Below are 25,467 nucleotides of genomic sequence, written 5' to 3'. Positions count from 1 at the left end.
AGAGGGCAAAGGCTCAATCCATTTTTTCTACACCATGCTTAATTATATAACCCCCCTCCTTAACTATTCCCCCCCCAAACAAAACATTTTTGCTAAACTGTTAGCATTATAATGATGCATCATTTTTAGTTTCCTAAATCTCAATCAGTTGCTCAACAAGTATCCTTAATTCCATGTTGCAGAAGAAAGTACTGAGGTTGAAGTAACCTCTAATCCCACCGTGACTGGAGCTCATCTGTACCTCCATTTGCCCTGCAGCTTTCCCCTAGGTTGGAAAACCAGCAGTTTTCCAAGGGAAAGCTGTGGGGCAAACGCAAAACCGCTTGGATCCTCCTTGATTTCTGGGCGCAGGACAAGCAGAAAAGTGTGGCTGAGCCCCAAGTCTTGATGCCACCCTCCATCTACTCTAATTCCAGGACCATGGGCAGATCCACACCATACATTTAAAGCACATGGCCCCTGCCCAAAGAATCCTGGGAACTGTAGTTTCCCACTCGCAGAGCTACAACCCACAGCACCCTTAACAAACTACATTTCCTAGGATTCTCTGGGGGAAATCACATGCTTTTAAATGTGGGGGACGGGGAGTTGCAAGGGATACTGGAGCATTTCAGGATAGGATGTGGGAGAGCATCTGCAAAGAACAGCAGGGTAGGAAATCGCTGTTTCCCATCATTTCCCCTGGGGCAGCACAGCCATGACCTCAGTTCCCAATAAATGTGAAGGCTCCAGATTTTATAGCCTGAGCCCGGATGGGGGGGTTGTATCTGCATTTAATAACCCTTGATTAGATTGTCCTTCCACGCTGCTGGGCGCCAGGAACGGCGGAGCCACGAGTGGCCGGGAATTTGTAAGATGGCTTCCCGCTAGGGTGGGGAGCAAGGACGGTTCCCCCTCAGTCCCAGCCCATGAATGCAACAATTGGCTTGTCTGTTGATGAAAAGCCACGAGCAAGAGGGTGTGTGTGTGTGTGTGTGTGTGTGTGTGTGTGTGTGTGTAACTGAAGATAGCAGGCCAAACTAATGAAAGCATCAAAGGACACATTTCAAGAAAGACCGGGTTGCGGGGGGGACGACACACAAGCCAAACTGCTAATCAAGTTTTAAAATGCTGGTTTTCAAACCACTTATGAGTGCAGTTTAACTGGTCTTTTTGCCAGCAAAAGTCAAGGTGTATGTAGCCAGCACAAGCATTTTTTATTTGCAATCAGATTTAATCATTTTTATTTACAGCGGCAATCCAGGTGATTCAAAATGGAGGCTCTCCCACCCGTCCCTTCCAGAGCACCACTTTTTGGCGAATCCGCATCCAGGCAGCTAACCGAGGCTGGCATAGTTTGAGTCAATCTGGAGTTAACTGAGTGACCTTGCCCCTGAATCAATAAAACCTGGTGATTTCGCATGCAAACGATCCCAACATCCATCTCCCATCTTCTCCAGAGCAAAGCTCCCGCCTGACACCCTGGAGAACAGCTGCCAGTCAGAGTCAACAATACGGAGCTACATGGACCAGTGGGCAAGGACACACTGCAGGCCCAGGTAAAAGAAGAACAGACTTGAATAACGTCCAGGAAAGGAGACAAAATCTAGGTTTTGCAGCTGACTAGATGGAGGGTCTAATTTACTATTTGGGAGGCAGGGGGCAGGATATTGCCACATTCCAGAACCGGTGCTGTCTCGCTAGGTGCTTGTCTGCGTCCCACTGCTCAACACAAACAGATGTCCCCTAAAACGCTTCCCACTTTCCAGAGTGCTGGCATGCTTTGGTGAAGTACTATTAGGTTGTTTCCTTTAGATGAGCTTGCAATGGGGACATCTGCAGTGCCAGAGCTGTGCTCCTTGAATTCTGCTGCCCTCTGCTGGGCAAACGTCTCCTGCTTCCTTAAACAGCTCACCCACTCTCCACTATTGTTTCCTTGAGTATTGAACTCACTCCCTAAGCATATACAGTGGTACCTCGGGTTACAGACGCTTCAGGTTAGAGATGCTTCAGGTTATAGACACTGCTAACCTCAGGTTACGAACTTTGCTTCAGGATGAGAACAAAAATCATGCAGTGGCAGCACGGTGGCAGCAGGAGGCCCCATTAGCTAAAGTTGTACCTCAGGTTAAGAACAGTTTCAGGTTAAGAATGGACCTCTGCAACAAATTAAGTTTTTAACCCAAGGTACCACTGTATGCAGTTCTGCTTCTCTGATTTCCCTTTCAATCCCTCCTCAAAACCCACCTTGCCCTCATGTCTTCGCTTTATCCTCTTGCTCCTTTTATGAACATAGGGCGCCCTAAAGTGAATCAAAACTTTGGCTCATCTTCCCCAGCATTACCAACTACACTAAGGCTGTGCACACACCGTACATTTAAAGCACCTGACTTCTCCCAAAGGGGTACTGGGAACCCTAGCTTGTTTAGGGTGCTGGGAATTGTAGCTCTGTGAGCAGGGGTGGCGCGTTCCATTTTGCTGCTGGAGGCGAAATGGGAAGTGCCTGCCTGTCTCGCCACTGCTGCCTGCCTCACCCACCCTATTGCCTCTGCCACTGGCAGAGAAGTGGCGCTAGTATTGGCGCCCATTGTGGGCCAGATCTCCCCAATTTCAGGGGAGCTCTCGCGTGCTCTTCCTCAGGATTCTATTATTGGGAGGGCTGGATAGGAACACAGAAAGAGCCTGCAGGATCAGGCCCCTGGACCATCTAGCCTGGCATCTTGTTCTCCCGGTGGACAACCAGATGTTTTTAGAAAAATGAACGGACAGGATCTTGAGCCTCCTCCTACCCCAGACCCCCAGCCTCCTGGTTGCTAGGTGTATGAATACTCTAGAACTCCCAGGTTCTATGACACTTCTCTGCAATTCTGACACCATTCATGCCGCAGGCAGCCTCATGGCTCAGGCCCACCCCCTGCCACATGGAACTGGCGTCCCCAAAAGGAGAGAGATATGAGATATGAGCCAGCCTGGTCTGGCTTTTCTTCTTTGTCTAGTGCTGGTCCTAGAAGGTATGTGGAGGAACCCACCTCCCTCAGTCCCCCAGGCTGGGATCAATGCTAGTTTCTTTTGCCATTCATTTGTTAATTTCTGTACCGCTTCATGCCAAAGTTTTAGGCTTCTAAGTGGGATGTTGCAAGAGGATCTGGCAGGTGGTCGTGGTGAGATCATTGGTGGTGGTTGTGTTTGCCGTTGCCTTCCATTCAAACTCTGATTTTGCCCTTTTCCTTCCAGCAGGTACTAGTGGGAATTTCCTCAAGCCTCTCAGTGAGTAAAAGTGCTTCTTCTTTCGCTTCCTCCCATATCTCCCTTCCTTTCTTCTAACCCTGAAGTGCTGCTCTCAAAAAAGAGAGAGATGAAGGGGCTCCCTCCTGAGGCAACAACAAGAACCACAGCCTCAGGAAGTCCAACACTTAAAAGCAAGCGGTGGAAGAATTTGTGTCCCTCCAAATGTGTCCCATCGTTCCCTTGACAATTGGCCATGCTGGCAGGGGTTGATGCGAGTTGGAGTCCAACAGCATCAGAAAAGCCACAGGTCCCCGTCCCCCCGGCTTACAATGTCTCCCCCTCCCTTCGTCTTGCCCGCACTTTCCCAAGCTTCCCTTCACAGCCTTAAGAACTAAAACAGGGATTGGCAACCTAAGGCCCGGGCACCGGAGGCAACTCAATCACCTTCTCAATCTAGCCCACAGACGGCCCAGGAATCAGCGTGTTTTTACATGAGTAGAATGTGTCCTTTTATTTAAAATGCATCTCTGGGTTATTTGTGGGGCATAGGAATTCGTTCATTTTTTCCCTTCAAAATATAGTCCGGCCCACCACATGGTCTGGACCGGCCCACGGCTGAAAAAGGTTGCTGACCCCTGATCGGCTTGGCACCGATCAATTTGTTCCAGTTGTAGCCAAGCCTGATGCTTTCAGGATACTCAAATTTCACATTCAGTACCAATTTTGTGTGGTGTGATTGTAAAAGCCCTGCTTGGCAGCTAAGTGTTTTTGTGATGAAATATGAGGACTACAACTCTCATCATCCCTACCCACTGGCTGTACTTACTGGGGCCAATGGGGGGGGGGGCAAAGATTCCCTACTCCTGACTGAGGAGACTGAATGCCTTCTTTCTGCATATCCAGCAGGGTTGGCCCTCTCAATAGACAGAGTGAGGCAATCACCTCAGGCAGCTCACTCTTGATGTCAGGAAAGGAATTGGAAAATTATTTAACATACAGTGGTACCTCGGGTTACATACGCTTCAGGTTACAGACTCCACCCAGAAATAGTACCTGGGGTTAAGAACTTTGCTTCAGGATGAGAACAGAAATCGTGCTGCGGCAGCGGCGCAGCAGCAGGAGGCCCCATTACCTAAAGTGGTGCTTCAGGTTAAGAACAGCTTCAGGTTAAGAACAGACCTCCGGAACGAATTAAGTACTTAACCCGAGGTACCATTGTATTATTATTGTGGGATCCTCCGGGTGATTCATTTATTGAACGTTCATCCTGATTCACCACACTGTGTGTACATGTGTATTGAATGCTGAACCTGGGTGCATTTTTGGTGTGCTGCACACATAACATTTGTAGAATCATAGAATTGTAGAGTTGGAAAGGACCAACTCACTGCAATGCAGGAATCATCCATGACAGGTGGCCACCCAACCTCTGCTTAAATTCCTCCAGTGAAGGAGATTTATTGTTTATTTATTGTCATGGGAATTATGGGGGAGTCCCAGTTTACCAGTGTGGTGGAGCTGTAGGTCATTTCTTTGTGAGAGCTGGCAGGACAGAAGCAACCTTAAAACTGGTTGCTTGAACGAATCTCCGTCTCTTTTCTAGCATGCCAACAGGACTCTTCCTTTCAGAAAAAATGTGGTGGCGAAGCAGAAAGTTTCTACCCTCACCAGTGCCAGCAGAAGAAATGCTGTTATAATAACCACACCTGCTACTACCATGCTGTTGATGGTAAGGATGAGCACAGTTTTGTGGCAATTAGCTTATATAGCATAAGTAAAGGCAACTCCCGCACATTGGTTGCACGTTTTTCTTCAAAGTGAACACGTCTCTTTTCAGGGAGGGCCTGTATCACAAGGGCAGCATCTTTACTACAAACCATTCCTGTATAATTGTCATGGTTCCCCTCTGCCCCCGCCCCAAAAGGACTTCGGGAACTGGAATTTGATGGAGCTGCTGGCAATGCTCTTGCATTAGCCCCTCTTGCAGAACCAGGGTGTCCTGGGGAGAGAGAATGACTGTCGAGCCAGTGTGAGTCTGTGGCATAAATAATATTCTCCTTCCCTTGGCAAGCAGAGACTTCTTGTTGCAGGCACCTGTTGGACAGCGCCTGAGACATCACGGATGACAGGAACAAATGTCTTTCCTCACACATGTCTGTGCCACGTTGTGCTTGATATGAGCGCTCAGTCTGCTGAATCCGTGCTTGGTTGCAATAATGGACTGGATGAGGGCCAATACACTGAAGCTTAATCCAGACAAGACTGAGATGCTGTTGGTGGTAACCAGTTGAGTGGTGTGCAGATTGCTCTAGATGGGGCCACACTCCTTCTGAAGGAGCCAATTTGTGGTATGGGGGTTCTCCTGGGCTAACTGCTTTCACTTGAGGTAACAGGTGGACTCAGTGGGACAGAATGCCTTCTGTCAGCTTGGGCCAGTGGCCCATTTACAACTTTTATCTGGAGAGGAATAACTGTTTTTGAGCTTTAAAGCCCTTTCTGGCTCAGGATCCCAATGCCTTCTGCAACACTCCTTGCCCCAATATGAACATACTGTATTTGGACCCTTAAAACTACATCTCAAGTGCCTCTCCAGGTCCCCCCTCTGAGGGAGGCTCAGGGGGTGGTGCTAAGGGAGAGGGCCTTTTCAGCTGTGGCTCCCTATCTGAGGAATGAGCTCCCCAGCGAGGTCCACCTGATGCCTTCACTGACATCTTTACAATGTCATGTGAGGTAAAGACTTATCTTGCCCCCTCCCAAGGCTCTTGATAGACTAAGACTCTATTGTTTGTTATTAGTATGCTGCCAAAGCCACAGTGGCTGTTACAGGGGTTGTTGTTTTTTGTTCTGTTTTATGGTGTAATATATCTATTTGTTTCTAACAGTGTCGTAAGTCCTTTGAAAACTAGAGTGAAGATTAGGCTGACAACTGTCACGGCAAATTGCATTTTAATGGCTGTTTCTGTGTAAATGTGTTTATTGTTTTTTACTAGTTTGTACTTATTACTTTCTTTACATCATGATGTTTTTAAATGTCTGAAGCCACTTTGAATCCCATCTTGGAAGAAAGGTGGGATATAAATACATATAATAATAATAATGTCATTTGGAGACCTTTGGGTAACAAGCGACTAACAAATATTTTATTATAATTGTCATTATTATTATTTTTTCCGGGGAGACACACAGGCGAGCTAAAACTAACAGCACAATCCTATCCATGTTTACTCAAAATAAGACTCATGGTGTCCAGTTTGCTTAGGATTGCTGCCAGCAAAGCTCTTTTCATTCAGGCTGAGTACATTTTACTGGCTTACAACGCTGTATGTACATACCAATGGCGGGAGTGGACTGACTGCAGAGCACACAACCTCGTTCTAAGTGGATACAATGAATGTCTGAGGGAATATCTGGCTGTGCCCATTTGTTTTAACATCTGCCGATAACAGCAGCTGTAATCGTTTTGGGATGGGAGCATCTCCCTAGAACAGGGATTCCCAAACTGTGGAGCCTGGACCACCTGTGTTTCCATGGCCTTTGTTCAAGAGGTCTGCAGCCTGTCTGTAAAATTACTAGTGAAAACCATACAGCATTTAACACAGCACATCACAATGGCTGTGACAGGCGGGGGTGGGAGGGATTAAGTGTTCCACCAAGATGCTGGAAAAATTTCAAGCGGTCCAGTCTGTGAGGCTAGGAAGCTTGGGAACCAGCTCTCTAGAAGATGTTCTAACATCATGTGTAGGTAAACCACTTGGAGGTCTTTTTGCTTGAGTAAGCATTATATAGATTTTGATAAGCAGCCTGTGGGGTATGGTGCAAAAAACTAACCGCAAAACTGGGAAAGCCCCACCCACCTGAAGAAAAGAAGGGGGAACTCCAGATGCGTGGAATAGGATTTATTATGATGATTATTTTACTATTAGACTGTCTGCCGTTATGTTTTGTATTATGTTTTGATCATTGATGTTCTGTAATATGTTTTTAATATTGTACACCACCCTGGGATCTTCTGATAAAGGGCAGTATATAAACAGACAGACAGAAATAAATAAATAAATAAATAAATAAATAAATAAATAAATAAATATATTTATTCAGGCCCTAAATGCTAGTTTCAACACTCTGTGTCCTCCATCCAGGCAAGCAAGAAGCTTTATTAGAGTTCAAGGGCACACCCCAGACAAACAAAACCACCTGAGGGGGTGCAAAGGAGGGTGAATGAGTGAGGGGGGAGAATCCTGAGGGGCACATTTGATCTCCCCACAGCCTCACTCTGCATGTTTCAGAACGTATCCTTCCTCAGAGGCGCATTTTTAGCTGCAATCCTGGAGGATATCAGTCACCGCTAGCCATGATGGTGATTTGCTACAAGTATTGCAGGCGGTATGTCCGTGATACTGTTTGCTGGGAATTGCAAATGAAAAGAGTGGCTGTTGTGCTCATGTCCTTCTCGTGGGCTTCCTGCAGGCATTTGGTTGGCCACTGCGAGAACAGGATGCTGGACTAGGTGGGTCTGTGCCCTAGGGTGCCCTCTAACTCGGCCTGGATCAAGCCATGCCATCACCCATTACATCTCAGCCTCTGGGTGAGGGAATCACTAACATCTACCTTTCCCCAACAGCTGCCAGACAACGCCGGAACGCAGGGATCCTTGGCGGGATCTCTGTCATCGTGGCCATCCTCAGCATGTGTCTTTATTTCAGCTGGTAGGTGGCTCCATTTTGGCTTCTTTGTGTACCTTCCAGCAGGTGGGGATCAAAGAAGGATGGGAACAACGTGCAGAAAAGGAAACGCACATAAAAACCTGTGATTGAAAAAAAATCCCACTGCTTTACCCAGCCCACCTCTAGCATACTCAGGAATCAAATGCTCTGTGTCCCTTTGGTAGAAAATGTTATACTTTGTGCCTGCAGAACCTGGCCATTGCATTTGTTCATAGTGCGTTATGACAGCCATTTGTGAATTCTCTGGGTGGATTTTTTTTAAATGGACCCCAAGGGTACCATTATTCCAGCCCCCTGAAGTTCAGGAAGCTCAGCTTAAGCATCCATGACAGATGGCCACCCAACTTCTGCTTAAAAATCTCCAAGGAAAGAGAGTCCACAACCTCTCTTGTGGGAGTCTGTTCCACTGTCGAACAGCTCTTACCGTCAGAAAGTACTTCCTGATGTTTAACAGGAATTGCCTTTCTTGTTATTTGAATCCATTGCTTCTGGCCCTACCCTCTGGAGCAGGAGAAAACAAGCTTGCTCTGCCTCCATGTGACAACCCTTTAGGTGTTTTGCTAAAAGCCCAGCCAGCTTTAGATGCTTTATTTTGTTATGGTTGATTTGATCAGCGAGGGAACTTTGGTGCTTGTATGTGGGATCAAGATGGCAAAGAACTGGTGTACAATGTGTGAGTCTTTAGCTTTATTACCATTGTATTTGGGGAATGGAGCATTGGGGAGTTGGAGTGCCTACGGCTCCTTTTGAAATATCATGCTCCTGCCTTTTTTACGAGAGTGAAAGTTCTCAAGGGTTAATGCCTGATTGAGAACAGTTTTTTTAAAAAATGCTTTTCTCATGGTAGTGATATTACGGGGTGTCTGGGGGGGGGTGTCTGCTCCAACCGCTCCTGAGATCTTGTTTTCAAATGTATGGCACTTACTATTTTTATTGGGGTAAGATCTCAGGCTCCCCCCCCCCCCCAAGCCTGTGCTTTTGTTAAAAGTGAAAATATCATTCTTTGTGTTTTGCAAGAATTGTACTGTGGCCTGCTTTGCAAGGCGAGGGTGAAAAATTAAAAAGCACTTCCGCAAATTTAAAATGCTATTACAAAAAGTTGGAAGCTGCAGAGATGGTTCAGATGAGAACGCAGTGGGCGCAGCCTGTGTATCGTAAAAGAGCATGGATTACACTCTCCCTGCACGACCCTAGCAGACACCCGCACACTGGATTTGCTGAGCACATGCATGTAAAGTCTAATGTTTATAGGCCAGAAGGACCTGGTTGTGTCCCATGTTCTTTTTATTTCATTTTTAGGTTTGATTGGTTTTGCATTATTTCAAACGCTGCCTTCCCCACCCCTTTTAGAAGGCCCCACCTAGTTGCCCTAAAAGGTCCAGAGTCCGCCAGCCGCCACTAGTCAGATGTTTCCCCACCCCTGTACTAAAAACTGCCCTCTTCCTGATATTGGTTATGAGTTTGAAATGTAATAGGGAAGATAAGAAATGCATATTGAGAGATTAGATTGGAAAATTTTCAGACAGCATTGATGGAAGTCAAAAATTTGAATAAGATGTAAAAGTATGTTTAATTACAGTTGAAAATGATATGTTAAAAAAAAAACTAATTAAAATTATATTAAAAAAACAAAAAGAACTGCCCTTTTCCACAATAATTTGGGAGTTCCATAGTACTTCTAGTCTAAGTCCATAGGAGGTCCAGCTCCCTTTAAGAGAAAGAAACCCAGAAACCTGGATCTGCCAAACCTCATCTCACCTTCCCAATCACCACTGACTTCACCTTTTTATTCTTGGGGCCCGCCTCCAATATCCACCTGTAACAAAGTACCTTTTTTTTTTTTTAACATGACAGGGGATGCCCCTTCCTGCTTGCTCTATTTGCCACCACCCCTTGCCTTGCCTCAGTTTCCATCCCATAGTGTTTCCCTTTCCACATCTCCCCTCGCCATGCCTGTTTCCTCCTCAAGCCCACCATTTGTTGTCTCTTCCTCAGCTTCTGAACCCACAAAAAGGCGGCAGGATCTCCTGCGATATTGCAGCTTCCCACCACATGAACGACACACCTCCCCATGCCCCACCGTCTTGCTCATCAAAAGCGCAACATCTCTTCTCTTCCTCCCTCCCTCTTTCCTTTTCTCCTTCTATTCTATTCTTTTCTCTCCCTCTCCTGCCAGAAAAAGCCTCTATCACACTGATAGGGAGAAGGGAGGGAGAAAAAATATGTGTCACCTGCCCCCCCCCAAGTCATGGTACTGAAGCCCCCTCCCCCATGTGACCCATTCAGGCTCTGGGGTGATCCCTTCAGGGGCCAGCTTCCAAGTTGTGACTCAGTCCAGTGTGCCTGTTGTACAAAGGTGAGCATCTCACCTGTTTCTCTGTGAAATTTTGCCACTGCCCTCCCACCCCCCACCTGCAGCCACCAGAAGGCTGCCCCATAATGGAATGTGGCCCCCAGGCTTTTCAAGGCCTGTTTCCCCCTCCCCATTTGGGCTTAGCTGTATACAGCTGATAACAATTTGTTCTAAACTAGTAAAGAACCAGCAAACCAGAAATGAGTGAAGATTTGTAGTGAAGATGTACCCTTTTTTCTTCTTCTCTTCACCATCTTTTGTGATTTCTCTCTAGAAAAGCAGATCCCTTAACTCTATCGGTGCAACCTTCCTCGGGTTAGGCCAAGACCCTCTTGACTCACCAGTAACGCTACTTCACACAGCTTCCTGGCATGCTTAGGAACACAACTGTTGTTAAAGTAGCCACTTTTTTTCCTGGGAAAGGTCCTGGGCCTTGTCCAGTGTGGCAGTGGGGTTAGCGGAGCTGTCAAAAGTATGAGGAGCCCTACCACCAGTGGCCTCATATTTTAGCCAAAGTTATTAGAAAGGCTCACTGTCAGAATGAACTAGGGTACATGCGGAAGAACGTGATTTCAGGGAGCAGCCTGCTGTGGAAGTGCCAGTCCGTATCTCGGTCGTGAAGCATCATCATCTCTCATTCACTCCTTTGTGGAGCAGGCCTGTGCTGATTGCCAAGTCAAAAGCCACCTCCCTCATCCCATTAGAGCTGTTTTCAACACAGTGAGAAGAACCGATAGATAATGAAGGAGTCCCCAAACACTCCTCTCCCTGAGATCAAGAATCTCATGCTCCAGATAAGGGGGGAAGCAGCCAACTTGAATAATAGAAGCCAGGTGTATTTATGAGCAGAGGAGGGAATGTTGTGTCAGGGGGGTAGGGGAAGCAGAGCTCACCCCATAGAAAACCCTACATGCATGCACCCACTCCTGCATGCCGTAGGAAATCCGCCTCTCCCTCCCTCCTTCCCTCCCTCCCCACGTTCTGATGTGCTTCTCTCCCACACAGGAAGTTTAAGGAGTTCCAAGTAAAGGAAAGAGAGCTGGAGAGGCCGCGGAGCGAGGGAGAAATGGCCGATTATCTGGTCAAGCTCCTGGACGAAGAAAGCGAAGTGGACGACGCCCTAGATCACAGGAACCCCTGGATGCAAGGAAATTATGTGGAACAGCCGCACTGGAGCACAGAAGCGAGGATGGGGAGTATGGAGGAGCCACCGTGGAGTGCAGAAATCACCCCGGAACCGAGCCCAGGGCCAATGCAGCCAGCAGAAACCTTGGCACTGCCCCCGGCGGCTCCCCCAGAACCCCCACCAGCACCACCTCCAGCACCTCCGCCAGCGCCAGCCGGGGAACCTCCACCCCCGCCACCTCCAGCACCTCCGCCACCTGGGGCACCAACCCCAGCAGCATCTGGGGAACCACCCCCGGCGCCTCCGCCACCACCACCACCTCCGCCACCTGCGGAACCAGCCCCAGCGCCATCTGGGGAACCACCCCCAGCACCTCCACCTCCGCCACCACCTCCGCCACCTGGGGAACCACCCCCGGCTCCTCCACCAGCATAACCACCCCATATAGCACATATATATTTATTATCAATAAAAGAGTTTAGTTTCCCCAACCTCTGGTTATTGCTGTGGTATCTGGATCCAATCCCCCTAGAATCCTTGGTCGCCTGGGACAGAAATCAGGAGTTCCAGTTCCCAGCCACCTTTGACGATCCTCCCATCCACCCCAGCTATACTTTTCGGTCCCATTTTTCTGCCTTTGCGACTTCGAAAGCTCTGAGACAAGAAGAAAGGAGGCCACTTTCTTGCCCATGGTCCTGCCACTGAGTAGAAAGCCAGAATTTCTGTCTGTTGTGCCTTTGTAATGGGCCCTGGTTCAGAAGGGGTGCCCACCCAGATTGCAGCAAAAAGAAAAGAACGGAGACCTTGGGGATGGGGTGGGGGGAGGAATGCATTATTGAAATGTATGTAAAGCAAAATCCACACAGAAACTACTGGATGAAGGTGGGCGCAGCTGGCGAAGAGATGAGTCTAATATCCCTTTTCTGGGATATGGTCAAAGGTCAGGTCCAGTCCCAGGAGAGTCCTGGCGAATCCATTCATTCATCCCGCAAGTGGGCCAGAAGATCCTCCAGTTAATGGCAAGCAGGACACCTGCAAGAAAAGAAGAACTGGGGGTTGGAGCAGGAATGGAAATTGTGGCAACAGCTCCCAAGTCAAATAGAGGGAAGGGGAGAGGCACTTAAGAGGGTGGAAATGAAATTCAGGCGGTGGCATGTCAGAGTCCTCTGCCCCGGGCAAGGATGAGAAGCATGTGGCACTCGCACAAGGTTTTGTAGCTGTTAAATTTGTATCCTGCCTTTCCACCAAATGGTGCTCAAGGCAGCCAGTGACAAAAATGCAAACATAGTAAGATGCAACAGAACACAATAGAACATGAAAGTTAAAAGGAAACACCACAAGGCCAGTAAAACAGCACTAAAAACAACCAGGTACAACGGTTTTTCAACATATTTGCAAGTCAGCTGGTGAGCCAAAGGCTTGTCTAAATAAAAATGCTGTTTCCTGCCAAAAGAAGAGCATCAGAGGGTTCCAGAGCCAAGGCTGCCCAATGTGCTCCAGATGTTGGTGGGACGAGCAGGAAGGCATCTGAGGCCTTTAGCACCTGTGCAGGCTCACAGGTGGCAGGCCTATACACCCGGACATTGCGAGGCTGCCACAGGAAGCAAAGCCCACAGCTTAGTGGTAGGAAATGTGCAGACAAAGCCCAACCCCCAACACCTCTAGGGTAAGGCTGCCTCTGGTCTGAATCCCTAGAGAGGATGTGTGGCTTGCTGGTGGACAATATGGTGGCAAGGCTTCATGCCTCCCATGCTCAGTGAGGATGCTTATGTGGCAGTAGTGTTGCTGATCACCAAGCCAATCTTCCCCCAAAGAATCCTGGGAAGTGTAGTTTGTTAAAGAGGGGCTGGCAGCCGTTAGGGTTCCCCTTGCAGAGATACAATTCCCAGAGTGGTTTAACAATCAACCCCTCTTCTTCCAAGCGCACTCTGGGAATTGTAGCTGTGTGAGAGGGACAGGGGTCTCTTAATAGCTCTCGGCCACCTTAACAAACTAGAGTTCCCATGATCCTCTGGGGGAAGCCATGACTGTGAATGTGGTATAACAGTGCTGGTGTGGATGCCGCCCAGTGGTTATTCTCACCAACAGCTATCTAGAGTTTTGGAGAGGAGACAATCCCAGCCGTACTTGCAGATACGCCAGAGATTGAACCTGGAACCTTCTGTGCGCAAGACAGATGCTCTACCACTGCGCTATGAGCTCTTCCTTTTCAAGCAGATGTTTCTGCAAAGCAGGACATATGGCCCTCTTAATGGCAGCAGGGGTTCAGACACTTGGTAGGCAAAGAAAAAAGCGAGAAATGGCTTGCTGGGCAGAGGGGGCAGGGAGGAGGCTGTGTATGCCACTGGGAGCCCCTTGAAGGAAGGGTGCAATAGCAATAAACTAAATAGAAGTAGAATCATAGAATGGTAGTTGAACCCCCTGCGACGCAGGAATCTCTTGCCTAACGTGGGTCTTGAACCCACAAGCCAGAGATTAAGAGTCTTCTGCTCTACTGACTGAGCCACATTAGCAGGTTTTGGAAAGTGGAGGGTGGGGAGATGCAGGTTTAGAAAGCTCAAGAAACAGGGCTGTGAAGAACTTGAAGAACAGCTGAATGCAACCCAGTGAGCAGACTTTTATGTACCCCCACCCCATCCACCTCTCAAACAGACAGAAAACAAAACTGAGCTTGTCACATATATAGCAGGAATGATGCTGTGTTCAGCATAGAAGGTCACCCTCGCAGTCCGCCAGAGATGCCAGGATGGTTTTGTGTGTGTGCATGTACGTCTGTGTGAATGTGAGGATTGTCTCTTGTTTCATCCAGATTAAAAAAACCAACACCCAACAACACCTGCTGTCTCTGGTTTCAGGCCATGTTGTGTTAAAAGTTTAATGATGATACTGAAAGAGGAACAAAAGTGGAAAGGGAAGTTAAAAGGAGGAAGAGAGAGCAGGGCTGTGGTCTGCAAAGGATGTGGAAGGACAGAAGCTGGCCTCTGCCGGATTAGACCAAGGCTCCCCCTGGACCATCCTTGATTTAGGTCTCCTGGGCCATTTTGGCCAGGTCACCCTCTCCTGCCTTGCACCTGGTATCATGTCTATGGTGTCAGGTGTGGGATAGATTGGCATAGCAGCAGGGTCAAAAGGGGTTTTTCAGGAACAGACGATGGACAGCACCTGCAAAGCCCTTTGCAAGGAGGCTGAAGCACCGACTATCAGCTGAATCAAGTTCTTAAGATTCTAGAGTCTAGACCAGGCATCCCCAAACTCAGCCCTCCAGATGTTTTGGGACTACAATTCCCATCATCCCTGACCGCTGGTCTTGTTAGCTAGGGATGATGGGAGTTGTTAAGTTGTGGGTGAACATATCAGATGACACAGCGATTCTTCAAACAGCTCTTGTTTATTCAGAGGCCAGAACAGTCAGCCTGCTTATATAGAGCTCCAGTACACATAATTGTAACAACTTTCTAAAACTATCCAATCACTGAACGTAGCTTTCAATCCCTTATTTGCATAACTATCTACAGTATCCCCCTGCTGGCCCAGGGTGAGAACTTCAGTACATAACAGGAGTTGTAGTCCCAAAACACCTGGAGGACAGAGTTTGGGGATGCCTGGTCTAGACTAGGTGCCCTGTTTCCAAGGCTGCCTTGGGAAAGACCCCTGCAAGGCATATGCCCCCCCCCCCCACTGTGTCTTCCAGATTCTGATACATATTGCCTCTGAACACGGATGATTCATTTAGCAAACATGAATGTGTCCAGTCCTTCTTAAAAGTCATCTCAGCTGTTGTCACATCCAAAAAATTCACACAGCAGGCAGAAATCTATCAGGTGCAACTTCTTCTGGCAGAGAGATAGTGATGATGAGCAACGTTTTGCTAGCTGAATTTTTGTTTGCTCCTCAATGTGAAAGAACACGCACACACTTGCAGCTGTGATAAGGGTGATAAGGGTTGATAAGGGTGATTGGGGCTCTTTCTCAGCTCTCCAGGGAAATGTAAGTGAACAGGTAATAATGCTAAGCATCTGCTCTGCCATTGAACTACAGCCCATTCACAAGATGCTGCGGATCAACAAGAACCCTTCCATTAAGGCTGTGGTTCCCAAACTTTTCCTTGCCATGGACGACTTGAAATTTGCTGAGGGTTTCAGCGGACCACTAAATGAGTTTCTGCCTATTGTAGCATTTGCAACTTGCTGTTGCTAGAGGCTGGATGATTTTTTAATCGTAGTTTTATTGCATCTATTATTTCTTACATATTCTATTGTACTGCAATTTGAATTCTATAGAATCCAAGTGGTAATAAAATAAAAGGAGCAATAAAGATATGATTAAAAATCAATATATTTAACACAATGGATGTGCCATCTTCTGTCTTCAAATTCAGAGACACACCATGGCCCACCTGAATGAAGCTTGTGGACCTCCAGTGATCTGTGTTGGTTTGGGAACCCTTGCTTTAAATGATCTGCAGCAGAGGGGTGCTGGGGCTGGTAGAAGCGGCCCATCAGGGGAAAATGTGGCTGCTCACCCTACAAATCCAATCTGTCCCAGAATAGCTGCTGGTTTGATTCTTACACAGTCACAAATGCCTTGGGGGAAAGTCGGGTTAAACTCCACCTCTTTCGTGCTAATTGTAGATCAAAAGGATGGCAAGGGAGCAACTGGTCCAGGTTAAAGCATGCACATCCCAGAATATTAAAGGATTATGACAGATTGGGACAGACATTGCCTCAACCAAATCATCCAGATGGCCAGGAAAATAAAACTTCAAAAACACATAACTCCTAACGCCTTTTATCAGCGAGCTGGTGTGCAGAAATCAGCAGGGGAAGATTTTCATGGCATGAAAGCAAAACACAATCGCCCACCTGATGTCAAGCAGGCTATTAAAGGCAGCGGGTTAGAAAGTCCGCAGCTCTTGAGGCTGTAGAGACTTGCCCAGGGAAATCAGAGCAGGACACAGGAAGGTAATTTATACCAAGGCTGGGTTCACACTCCCATTTACAGTGGTACCTCGGGTTAAGTACTTAATTCATTCCAGAGGTCTGTTCTTAACCTGAATCTGTTCTTAACCTGAAGCACCACTTTAGCAAATGGGGCCTCCTGCTGCCGCTGCGCCACCAGAGCACGATTTCTGTTCTCATCCTGAAGCAAAGTTCTTAACCTGAAGCACTATTTCTGGGTTAGCGGAGTCTGTAACCTGAAGCATCCGTAACCTGAAGCGTATGTAACCTGAGGTACCACTGTACTGTGCACTCACTAGGTTTCCAGTGCTGGTTTTTTAAACAGAATAATAGAATCTGAGAATAATAGAATTGTAGAGTTGGACGGGGGCCTGACAGTCATCTAGCCCAACCCCTTGCAATGCAGAGATTTCAACTAAAGCATCCATGACAGATGGCCATTCAAACTCTGCCTTAAGATCTCCAAGAAAGGAGAGTCCACTACCTCCAAAGGGACTCTGTTCTGCTGTCAAACTGTTTACACACGTATTCTTTGATGGATCGCTTCTCAAGCTACCTTCACACCAACTGGTTCTCTAGCCAATTTGTGACCCCGTATGCATCGTGCAAAGGCATCCCGCCCCGCCAACGCCTCCTGGTGTGAACACAAACAGAAGCGAATCTGACACTAATGAAGCAGCGCTGATGTGAACAGTTGGACGGCGGAGAAGAGCCACGCAAGGCGTTGAAAACGACGGCGACAACTCCACCGCGCCCTGAGCCTAGTAACGTCAACACACCCCGAGCAGGAAGCACCACGGGACCGGTCCATCTAGTCCAATACTGCTGACCCTGACTGGCAGCAGCCGTCCATCGGGAGACGGCGCGGGCTGGCAGGGCTGGGCATTACCTCGTCTAGGCGGCTTCCCGGCTGCTCTGCACCGTCCTCATGGCCAGCCGAGTGTCCTGGCGCCGGGACCACGTCCGCGAGATCTTCCTGGCCAGGCGGGCCAGCGTGCCGCCCTTGGCCCCGTAGTCCCTGGCCAGCTCTTCGGGGGCGATCTCGATGTTGCCCGTGTACCACATGATCCAGCCCAGCAGGCTCAGGAAGACCAGCACGGCGCCCGAGTAGATCAGCAGGTCTCCGAAGTCGCGGCCCCGAAGGCGCAGCCGCGCGAAGATGCCCGTCAGCAGCGCCCCGGTGCCCGCGGCGTCCATGAGCACCGCGAAGGCCAAGGCCAGCCGGCAGCGGCCCAGCCCCGAGGGGGAGCCCATGATGGCCGGGGAGCGGCGGCGCCCGTCGTCCAGGGGGGTCGGGCGGCACGTCGGGGCTGCTTCCCAAGAAGGAGGAGCGGGGCTAGCTTCAGGATCGGGAAGGGCGCTGCAAAAAGCAAAAGTGTGGGGTGGTGGGTGGGAGATTTTGGACGGCGCAAAAGCTCCCAAGTCTCAGCGAGGCAACCCGAGAGGGCAGGAAGAGGAGGGCAGAGGGGACGGTGCCCTTCCAGGCAAAACCCCGTCCGGGGAAAGGGAGGGAGGAAGAGGGCGAGGAAGGACAGCGGGGAAGGCGGCCCGGGCAGGAAGGAGGAGTGGCCCAGGTGAGAGAGACCCGGGAAAGCGGCCCGACCAGTTTCATAAGGGGAGGGACCGGCAAACAGGTAGCAGACGGCTTGGCTTTGCTCTCACGATCCGGGAATCCAGGCTCTCCAAGCCCCCTGCCGACCTTGAGCTAACCTGTCTCCCAGCCTAATTTGGGAGTCCACGATGCTTGCTCGTTTTCTCTCACTGCCCCACCTCCTCCCCAAGAATCTGTCTCTCACTTGGCTTGCAGGGGACCCAGGAGTCCCCGTCTTGTCCTCTCAACCCCGTTCCCTTTTCACCATGTACAGAATTAGTCATCAACTCCTGCACGCACTACAATGAGCCCAATCATAAAGGCGCAAGAGAAGCTTCCTGCTCCCTTTTGTGCGGACAGCCAACCAGACCCAAGGAAGAAGTTGGAAGGGGTGTGGCGGGTGGCGGTGCTATTTACAGCCCTGGATGTGCAGGAATGCATTGTGTTTCTGAAGCCGCCTTTTGTCAATGATGCAGCCCTGCAGGAATAACTGCAGTCAAGGCTGCACTAACGCCCACTGAACTCAATGGGACTTGCTTAGGTAACATATAGGAAACAGCACTACCATCTTTCGCCTCCCTAAACTAGGCATTTCACACTTGCCGTCTTGGGTGCAGGTGTCCTCTCTTGACTACACACACCTGTCGTGAAAAGTTATGTGGTTTCAGCAAGAAGTTATGGGACGTGCAAGGACTGGAAACGAATCAGTATGTCCCTTCCGTAACTTTGCCAGCACAAACAATAGTACTGAAGGCAGGGTGACATGTAACTGCCCCAATAGTGCCATGAGCACAAATCATCATGAGTGCACAATAAAAAGAATTCTGGAAGGATTAAGGTAACCATTTTTTCCTCTTTATTTTTTTATTTATTAATTTAACATAATTATTACAAAATATAAGCAAAATATTGCAAATACGTACATACGTAAATATGTACATAAGTACATATTTCAGATAAGCACACATATATTAAAAAAAGAACAAAAGAGAAAAAAGTAGAAAAGAAAAAAGAAGAAATAGAGAAAAGAAGAAGAAAAATTTGATGAATTTCTTCCAAATTTATTCTACAAATATCTCAATATGAAAATATTAATAAAATTTCATTGATTGGCTTCCATAGCTTACACTGCACTTCCTATATACTGTACATTTTAAGCAAGATTGTATCTGCTATTCCATATTTTCCCCATACAATCTCACACAAATAAGTTTTCTAAATCTTCCATCAATCTGTTCTAAACACAACCAATACTTTAGACTAAGGTAACCATTATATTGTATTTGAAATCAGGGAAGTAAAGAGCATTGAAATGAGAGCAACAATAATCTCCAATTATTAAAAGACTGGACAAATTCAAGAAGCATATACGGCTATCATTGTCTACAAGCCACAGTGGCAATGCTCTGCCTCCATGCTCAGAGGCAGAATAGCATTCCTTCTGAAGCTTCTGAATATCAGTTGCTGGAAACTACAGGAGAGGGCTCTTGTGATTGCATCCTGCGGCAACCAGATGCTGGACTGGATTGGCCCTTGGCCTGATCCGTGCGTGATGATGGCTACAGGTGACATTAACAGATAAGGCATTATGGGTATGCATACCACCATAAGCTTTGGGTCACCCCAAATGATACACCAGCAGCTCCAGGAGACTTTTCTTTTATTAAAAGGAATTGAGTGGTGTTTTAAACTCTCATGGAAATAAGGAGCTGGGAACATGTAGCCGGCTTCAACATTACCCATTTCTGCCATCTGGTTAACATCTGAGAGCCAGTGTGGTGTAGTGGTTAAGAGCGATAGACTCGTAATCTGGGGAACCGGGTTCGCGTCTCCGCTCCTCCACATGCAGCTGCTGGGTGACCTTGGGCCAGTCACACTTCTCTGAAGTCTCTCAGCCCCACTCACCTCACAGAGTGTTTGTTGTGGGGGAGGAAGGGAAAAGGAGAATGTTAGCCACTTTAAGACTCCTTCAGGTAGTGATAAAGCGGGATATCAAATCCAAACTCTTCTTCTTCTTCTAACATGAGAGATCTCAGACTGATCTCAGGTGGTGCAATGGGTCAGTGTGCAGAAGGTTGATGGTTTGAACCCACCCAGGGATGGCGGTAGACAGGAATCCTGCATTGCAGGGGGTTGGACTAGATGACCCTCGGGGTCCCTCTCAACTCTACAGTTTTATTATTCCCTGAGATGTAAGGCCATTGTGCCAGAAGCTACACAGAGCCCCTTAAATGCTTTCCATACGTTGCCTCTAAATGGTGGCCACATACAGCCTCTGACCATGTGGTGAAACCCAGGTTTGCCGCCTCTCTGCAGCTTCTTGGGAATTCAAGGAAGTGGAACTATGTGTTTGGCTATGCTACAAAAGCTTGGTTCGTGTTTCCTGTTTAGCAGGACAGTTGCTTCCTGGTGGGAGGATCAAACACACTTTGTTTGAAGAGCAGAATCATGCGAGACCAACAGGTCACATGCAAAGTGCTGGCCTGGAGCGGGAATTCTTCACATGATCTTCCTGTCTCATGGTATTCTTTCATTTATTCCTGCATCGCCAGAGCTGCATGGGGAAAGCAACCTCGATACCATGCTGGTGACATGTGAATCAGATCTCTGGCACATCGGATAAGACAGCTAAGGACCCTGTGGCTATCTCCAAATGGCCAAGATCCCCCCACCCTTTTCCACGAAACATAATAAATTTGCACTGTTCCAAGATACAGCACTGCCATTTCTGAACACGCTTTGATCTTTGCAACTGTTTGATGTAGGAAAAGCTTCATGGCAAGGCCCACCCCCCAGGCAATAAAATGATTTGCATTTTTAACAAGCTTTGTTCTCCACTCCACTTCTCCCTCTGGCTGGAATTAGCTGTTTTTCCATTCTGCCTGATTAAAGTATCGGTGTAACTCAAAAGCTTACAAGCTTCTCTCCCAGGCAAACCTTAAAACAATCAAAAACCGAATTCTTTTTTTTGTGGGGGGGGGGGAGTGTATTGGAGTGTCACTTGGGTGGTGGGATTCAAGCCCCGCCTCAGCCAGAGACACACCAGGAGGTGGTTTTGGCCTCAGTATCTCTATCTTTAAAATGGGGATGTTATCACCAGGTGGTTTATGAGAGCACTATTTATCCCGAGCAATTAGGAACAACAACAAAATGTTACAGTGTATTTTTACCTTCTACCAGGAGTGCTCCTGTTCAGGGTTCTAGCAAGCTGGCCACATCCTCTTCCAGAATACAGTACTGTTATCTAAAACATTTCCTCTTGCTTCAACTCCATTTTCATTTTTCTTTTTCAAGTGACAATCAACATTCCATGGCTGCTGAGCTTGATATATATATATATATTCTTTTTGTACATCTGCAAAACTTGGGGTTTTCCCAACCATGCTAATACCACCCCTCTTGTTTCTCAGTGACTCTGCTTTTACTGCAAGTCTGCCTGAGCTTCCCACCTACATAAGTATTTAGAGAGAATGATTTATAGCCCAGTTTTCCTTTGCAACAAAGCCCAAGGCAGCTCTCCCCACAGCATTCATAAAAATAAGAACATCACAATCACTTAGCAAAACGAGACACAACCCAGGCAATATTATTCAGCTAACTGCCTGAGCCTGTGCACATTTATTCAATTACGTCCCAGTGGCCTAGATTGTATGCAGAGCACTGTAAACTGTCGTTAATGGTTTACTTTGAAGGTCCAGGTGGCTCCTTATATTACTGCACTCCTGGTGTGAGCAGAAATAACAAATCATAATTTCTATGGTTACATTTGAACCAGGGATTTTGGTTTGCTTCAGTCAAACAAGCCAGAGTTGGGAGTAACATTGTATTCACATTATGGTTTTGTTTGGAATGAAGCAAACCAGTGTCCCTGGTTTGGACGCAACACTAAACTAGGGATTATAGTTTGTGGCTCCTGGGTGTGCTGTGGGAGGGACAAAGTTAGAGCCATCTGCATATTCATGGCAAACCATTAACAATAGTTTTCCATGGTATGCAAACATAGCTAATGAGTTTAATGGAGTTTATATCCAAGTAAGCATGTAGATTAATGCAGATTAAGAAGGCAATCTTAATCTGGAATTAAGATTCCCACTTTTACTGTGGGAATCAGTAAAAGTCTATGGTCAATAATTCATAAACGCTGGCTTTGGAGTATGTCCTGTACAACTCAGTGTGACACTCCAGAGAAGACAGAGGGCCGAGCTGGAAGACCCCCTTTCAGGATAATTTTAATGACAAATGTCCCTTGTATTGGTCCCATTATACAGATCTGAAGGGGTAAATGGGAGATAGAAAGATAGTGGGGGAGGAGGGAGAGAAAAGAATGAGTTGTTTAAATTTTCCCAGTAAAAATGTTTTTTAAAAACCCCTCTTACAAACCATTTTTCTTTTAGAATAATGTAAAAAAATAATAATGCAGGGTTGCAAAGTACTGTTAGCTGCATTTCTCTCTCTCAAAATAGTTTCTAATTGTACAAGACAAGCAACAGTAAAAGATACAGTAGGGACACGGGATACAGTAATTATAATAATTGTTGTCTATTGTATGCATCAAACCTTCCTCTTTTAAAAAAACAGTGAACAGAGAACGAGTGTACTGTGCTGAATTGCTTGTTTTGCTCCTCTTCATTAAGCAGGGAGGAACAAACCACAGGCCTTAGCTTAGTGTCAACATGCAAACCAGCGTTTATGGTTTGTTTCTCCCAAACAAACCATGACCAGCAAGACAAGGACAAACCTTGGCTGATCATTGTGAGTGTTTGGGGAGAAGCAAACTGTGAGTGCTGGTGTACCTTATGCTAAGCGCCAAAGGGATGTGGGTGGTGCTGTGGTCCAAACCACTGAGCCTCTTGGGCTTGCTGATTGGAAGGTCGGCGGTTTGAATCTGTGCAACGGGGTGAGCTCCCGTTGCTCTGTCCCACCTTTTGCTAACCTAGCAGTTTGAAAGCATGCCAGCGCGAGTAGATAAAAAGGTACCACTGTGGCGGAAAGGTAAACGGTAAACTGGCTTCCGTCACGGTGTCTCGTTGCACCAGAAGTGGTTTAGTCATGCTGGCCACATGACCTGGAAAGCTGTCTGTGGATAAACGCCGGTTCCCTCAGCCTGAAAGCGAGATGAGCGCCGCAACCCCACAGTTGCCTTTGACTGGACTTAACCGTCCAGGGGTCCTTTACCTTTTTACCTTTATGCTAAGCCAAGGCTTATGGTCACTTGCTCCCTGTTTCACAAAAGGGAGGAGTGCAGCAGGAGCAATTCAGCAGCATGCACTACCATCCCTAATCTATACATTACGGCTTAACCTGAGACACACGAAGCCAGTGTGTAGTGTTATCATGAATTCACAGGAAGGGGTTAAGTTTTCTTCCCACATTTTCTGATAATGCTAACTGTGGAGACTGTTGTAAATGAGAAAGTAAGGACCCAGAGCAGTTCTTGTATTCCTTTTCAAGAGCCATCCTCTAAGCTCAAATAATAAGAACACCCTCTTGTTTATTACAATGCTGATTGAGTCTGTTTTAAACTATCTTTCTTTCCCCTTTCCCCCCAACTGGCAAAAACTGAGGTGTGTTTGGTACATTAGCGATGGAGCCGCAAGGTGCTGCATCTGTCCCAATTTTGAAATGTTCGGTTGAATTAAGGCACTTACATTTTTAAACAGAGCTGAACAGTTCAATTTGATGTGCTAAGTTAGAGAATGCATAGGTTTAGAACCGACAATAAAAATAATGACTACACATATTTCTGTTTCCTAAAAAGTTCAATTTGAAGGGGTTTTTTTTTGGGGGGGGGGTGTTTTTCACATATTGTGTCAGAATTTCCAAAAACATGTGCAACTCTAGTCCCGTTCTAGAAGGAGAGAGAGAGAAACAAGTGCACTGCCAAGCAGAGGCAATTGAGCTGTGCTGTACAGTACTTTCACAGTTAAGTCATTAGTAATATTAGCTCAGTGGCAGAGGACATGATTTGCCTACAGACGAGTCCCAGCATCAATCCTTGGCATCTACAGTTGGTTTTTTTTAAGGGCTGGGAAAAACCTTTAAAGAGCTTAGTTACTTCCAATTCATTATTTATATCCCGCTTTTCTGTGAAAGCACAAAATGTACAAACATGGATTTACACTAAAAAATAATAATAATTAAATTTTATTAATCTAGATTTTCAAGACAGCCTTCAAGAGAGAACCATGAAACAAGTATAAAACAGATCAAAAAAAGCATCAGAAAAAAGCAATTATCATAGCAACATTAAAAGTACAAAGAGCAGTAGATATAAAATCCGATAAAATCCCAATAAAAATACAGTATAAATAATACAAGATAAAAAGCAAAATTAAAATGATTATTATTGGTTTATTATTATTTTTTGCAAAAACACAGAAACAATGAGTAAAAAAAAGCTGAAAATATTTAAAACATTCAAAAATAATTAAAATCAACAATAAGCTAAAAACCAGACTAAAACATATGTTTACATACATTCTGTATTGCTGGATAGGCTTACCTAAACAAAATGTTTTCAGCAGGTGCTGAAATGAGTAACATGAATAATTATATTAGCACTTTAAAAACATCAAAGACAAGAGTTCTAAAACACCAAGCAACGAACAGCATATGCAGTGGGTGAAGCTGTAACCCTGGGAGGAAGCCCCTTCGGATCCCAGCACCTCCACAAAGGCGGCCCTGACTCTTGTATCTGCCCACCAGATGTTACACACAGATAGGACAGAGAGCAGCCCATTTTTAAGGTCAGGCAGGTTCATATAGGAGCAGGACAGGAACAGCCAGAATATTCATTTAGCCCAGCATTCTGCTTTCCATAAAGGCAAACCAGGTATCTCTGTGAAACCAAGTTCCAAAGGTCTGAGTCAGTACCAGAAAGATAAATCTGTTGATACACAAACAAAACCACTTCCTTTCAGGAAACAACACAGCAACAAGTACATTAAAAACTGTCTTCAGGCAGGCTGGTACATTGGACGGGGTGAAGTGTGTGGGGGGGGGGACACCCTCCAGAGTAGCAGGAGGCAGGGGTTCCAATTTGAATAAAATATTGGGGAGGCCCAGCTAAGCCCCCTCCCTCAATAACTGATCATATGATACAGTGCACACACACCATTTGAATGGCAACTTTTTTGGGGGGGGAGCAGCCCCTCAAATATTTTATGGGGGGAGGCGAAGATCCCTCGGCCCCTAGGAGTTGGCTCCTATGGCAGGAGGGTGAAACCTTTCAAGGTAAGGTTGATTAGGCATTTTGGCCCCCGAGGCAAACCACAAAACGGCACCCCCCTCCCCGCCAGGGAAGAGGGAATGAGAAGAACTGCAACAAGAACAAGGGGGGAAATAAAAGATCTACACCAGGATCTTGTGGATCCTGCCATCCTTGGGGTTGATCTGCTGCTTCAGCAACAAGTGACTCTGAAGGGAAGCTGAACTGAAAACTGATCAAATAATCCAAAGTGCGGAGAGAAAGTCCATCAACCTCAACCTCAGACGCGAAACGTGCATCT

The 25,467-nt window shown here is 46.9% G+C and overlaps 2 protein-coding genes across 3 annotated transcripts; one reads left to right on the top strand and one right to left on the bottom strand.

The window, feature by feature from the left end:
* The first annotated feature begins 2,826 nt into the window (after positions 1-2,826).
* On the top strand, positions 2,827-11,901 carry LOC310829389 (uncharacterized protein). Of its 2 annotated transcripts, none has more exons than XM_083707777.1 (5): positions 2,827-2,990; positions 3,217-3,246; positions 4,811-4,936; positions 7,829-7,913; positions 11,290-11,901. In XM_083707777.1, the coding sequence occupies exons 1-5, from the start codon at positions 2,939-2,941 to the stop codon at positions 11,843-11,845; spliced, it is 849 nt and encodes a 282-aa protein (XP_083563903.1). In that variant the 5' UTR covers positions 2,827-2,938; the 3' UTR covers positions 11,846-11,901. The 2 variants fall into 2 exon arrangements, with proteins under 2 accessions (XP_083563903.1, XP_083563902.1); XM_083707776.1 differs by having other exon boundaries at positions 3,214-3,246.
* A 320-nt stretch (positions 11,902-12,221) lies between these two features.
* Positions 12,222-18,229, bottom strand: TMEM238 (transmembrane protein 238). Its single transcript, XM_083707783.1, has 2 exons — positions 17,258-18,229; positions 12,222-12,442 (listed from the first exon to the last, which is right to left on the bottom strand). Exon 1 carries the CDS (start codon positions 17,620-17,622, stop codon positions 17,263-17,265), a length of 360 nt encoding a protein of 119 aa, XP_083563909.1. The 5' UTR covers positions 17,623-18,229; the 3' UTR covers positions 12,222-12,442; positions 17,258-17,262.
* Between the last annotated feature and the right edge of the window lie 7,238 nt (positions 18,230-25,467).

The sequence above is a fragment of the Podarcis gaigeae genome (assembly GCF_964106915.1).
Source record: "Podarcis gaigeae genome assembly, chromosome: 13".
Lineage (NCBI taxonomy): Eukaryota > Metazoa > Chordata > Lepidosauria > Squamata > Lacertidae > Podarcis > Podarcis gaigeae.
Note: the sequence above shows the minus strand (reverse complement) of the source record. Positions and strands in the feature narration are given on the sequence as shown.

Bases quoted from the DNA above. Each gene is read 5' to 3' on its own strand.
- LOC310829389 (XM_083707776.1), top strand. From the start codon at position 2,939: ATGAGCCAGCCTGGTCTGGCTTTTCTTCTTTGTCTAGTGCTGGTCCTA. The intron at 2,991-3,213 runs GTATGTGGAGGA...TTTTCCTTCCAG, and splicing joins TCTAGTGCTGGTCCTAGAAG to CAGGTACTAGTGGGAATTTC. The intron at 3,247-4,810 runs GTGAGTAAAAGT...TCTCTTTTCTAG, and splicing joins GAATTTCCTCAAGCCTCTCA to CATGCCAACAGGACTCTTCC.
- TMEM238 (XM_083707783.1), bottom strand. From the start codon at position 17,622: ATGGGCTCCCCCTCGGGGCTGGGCCGCTGCCGGCTGGCCTTGGCCTTC.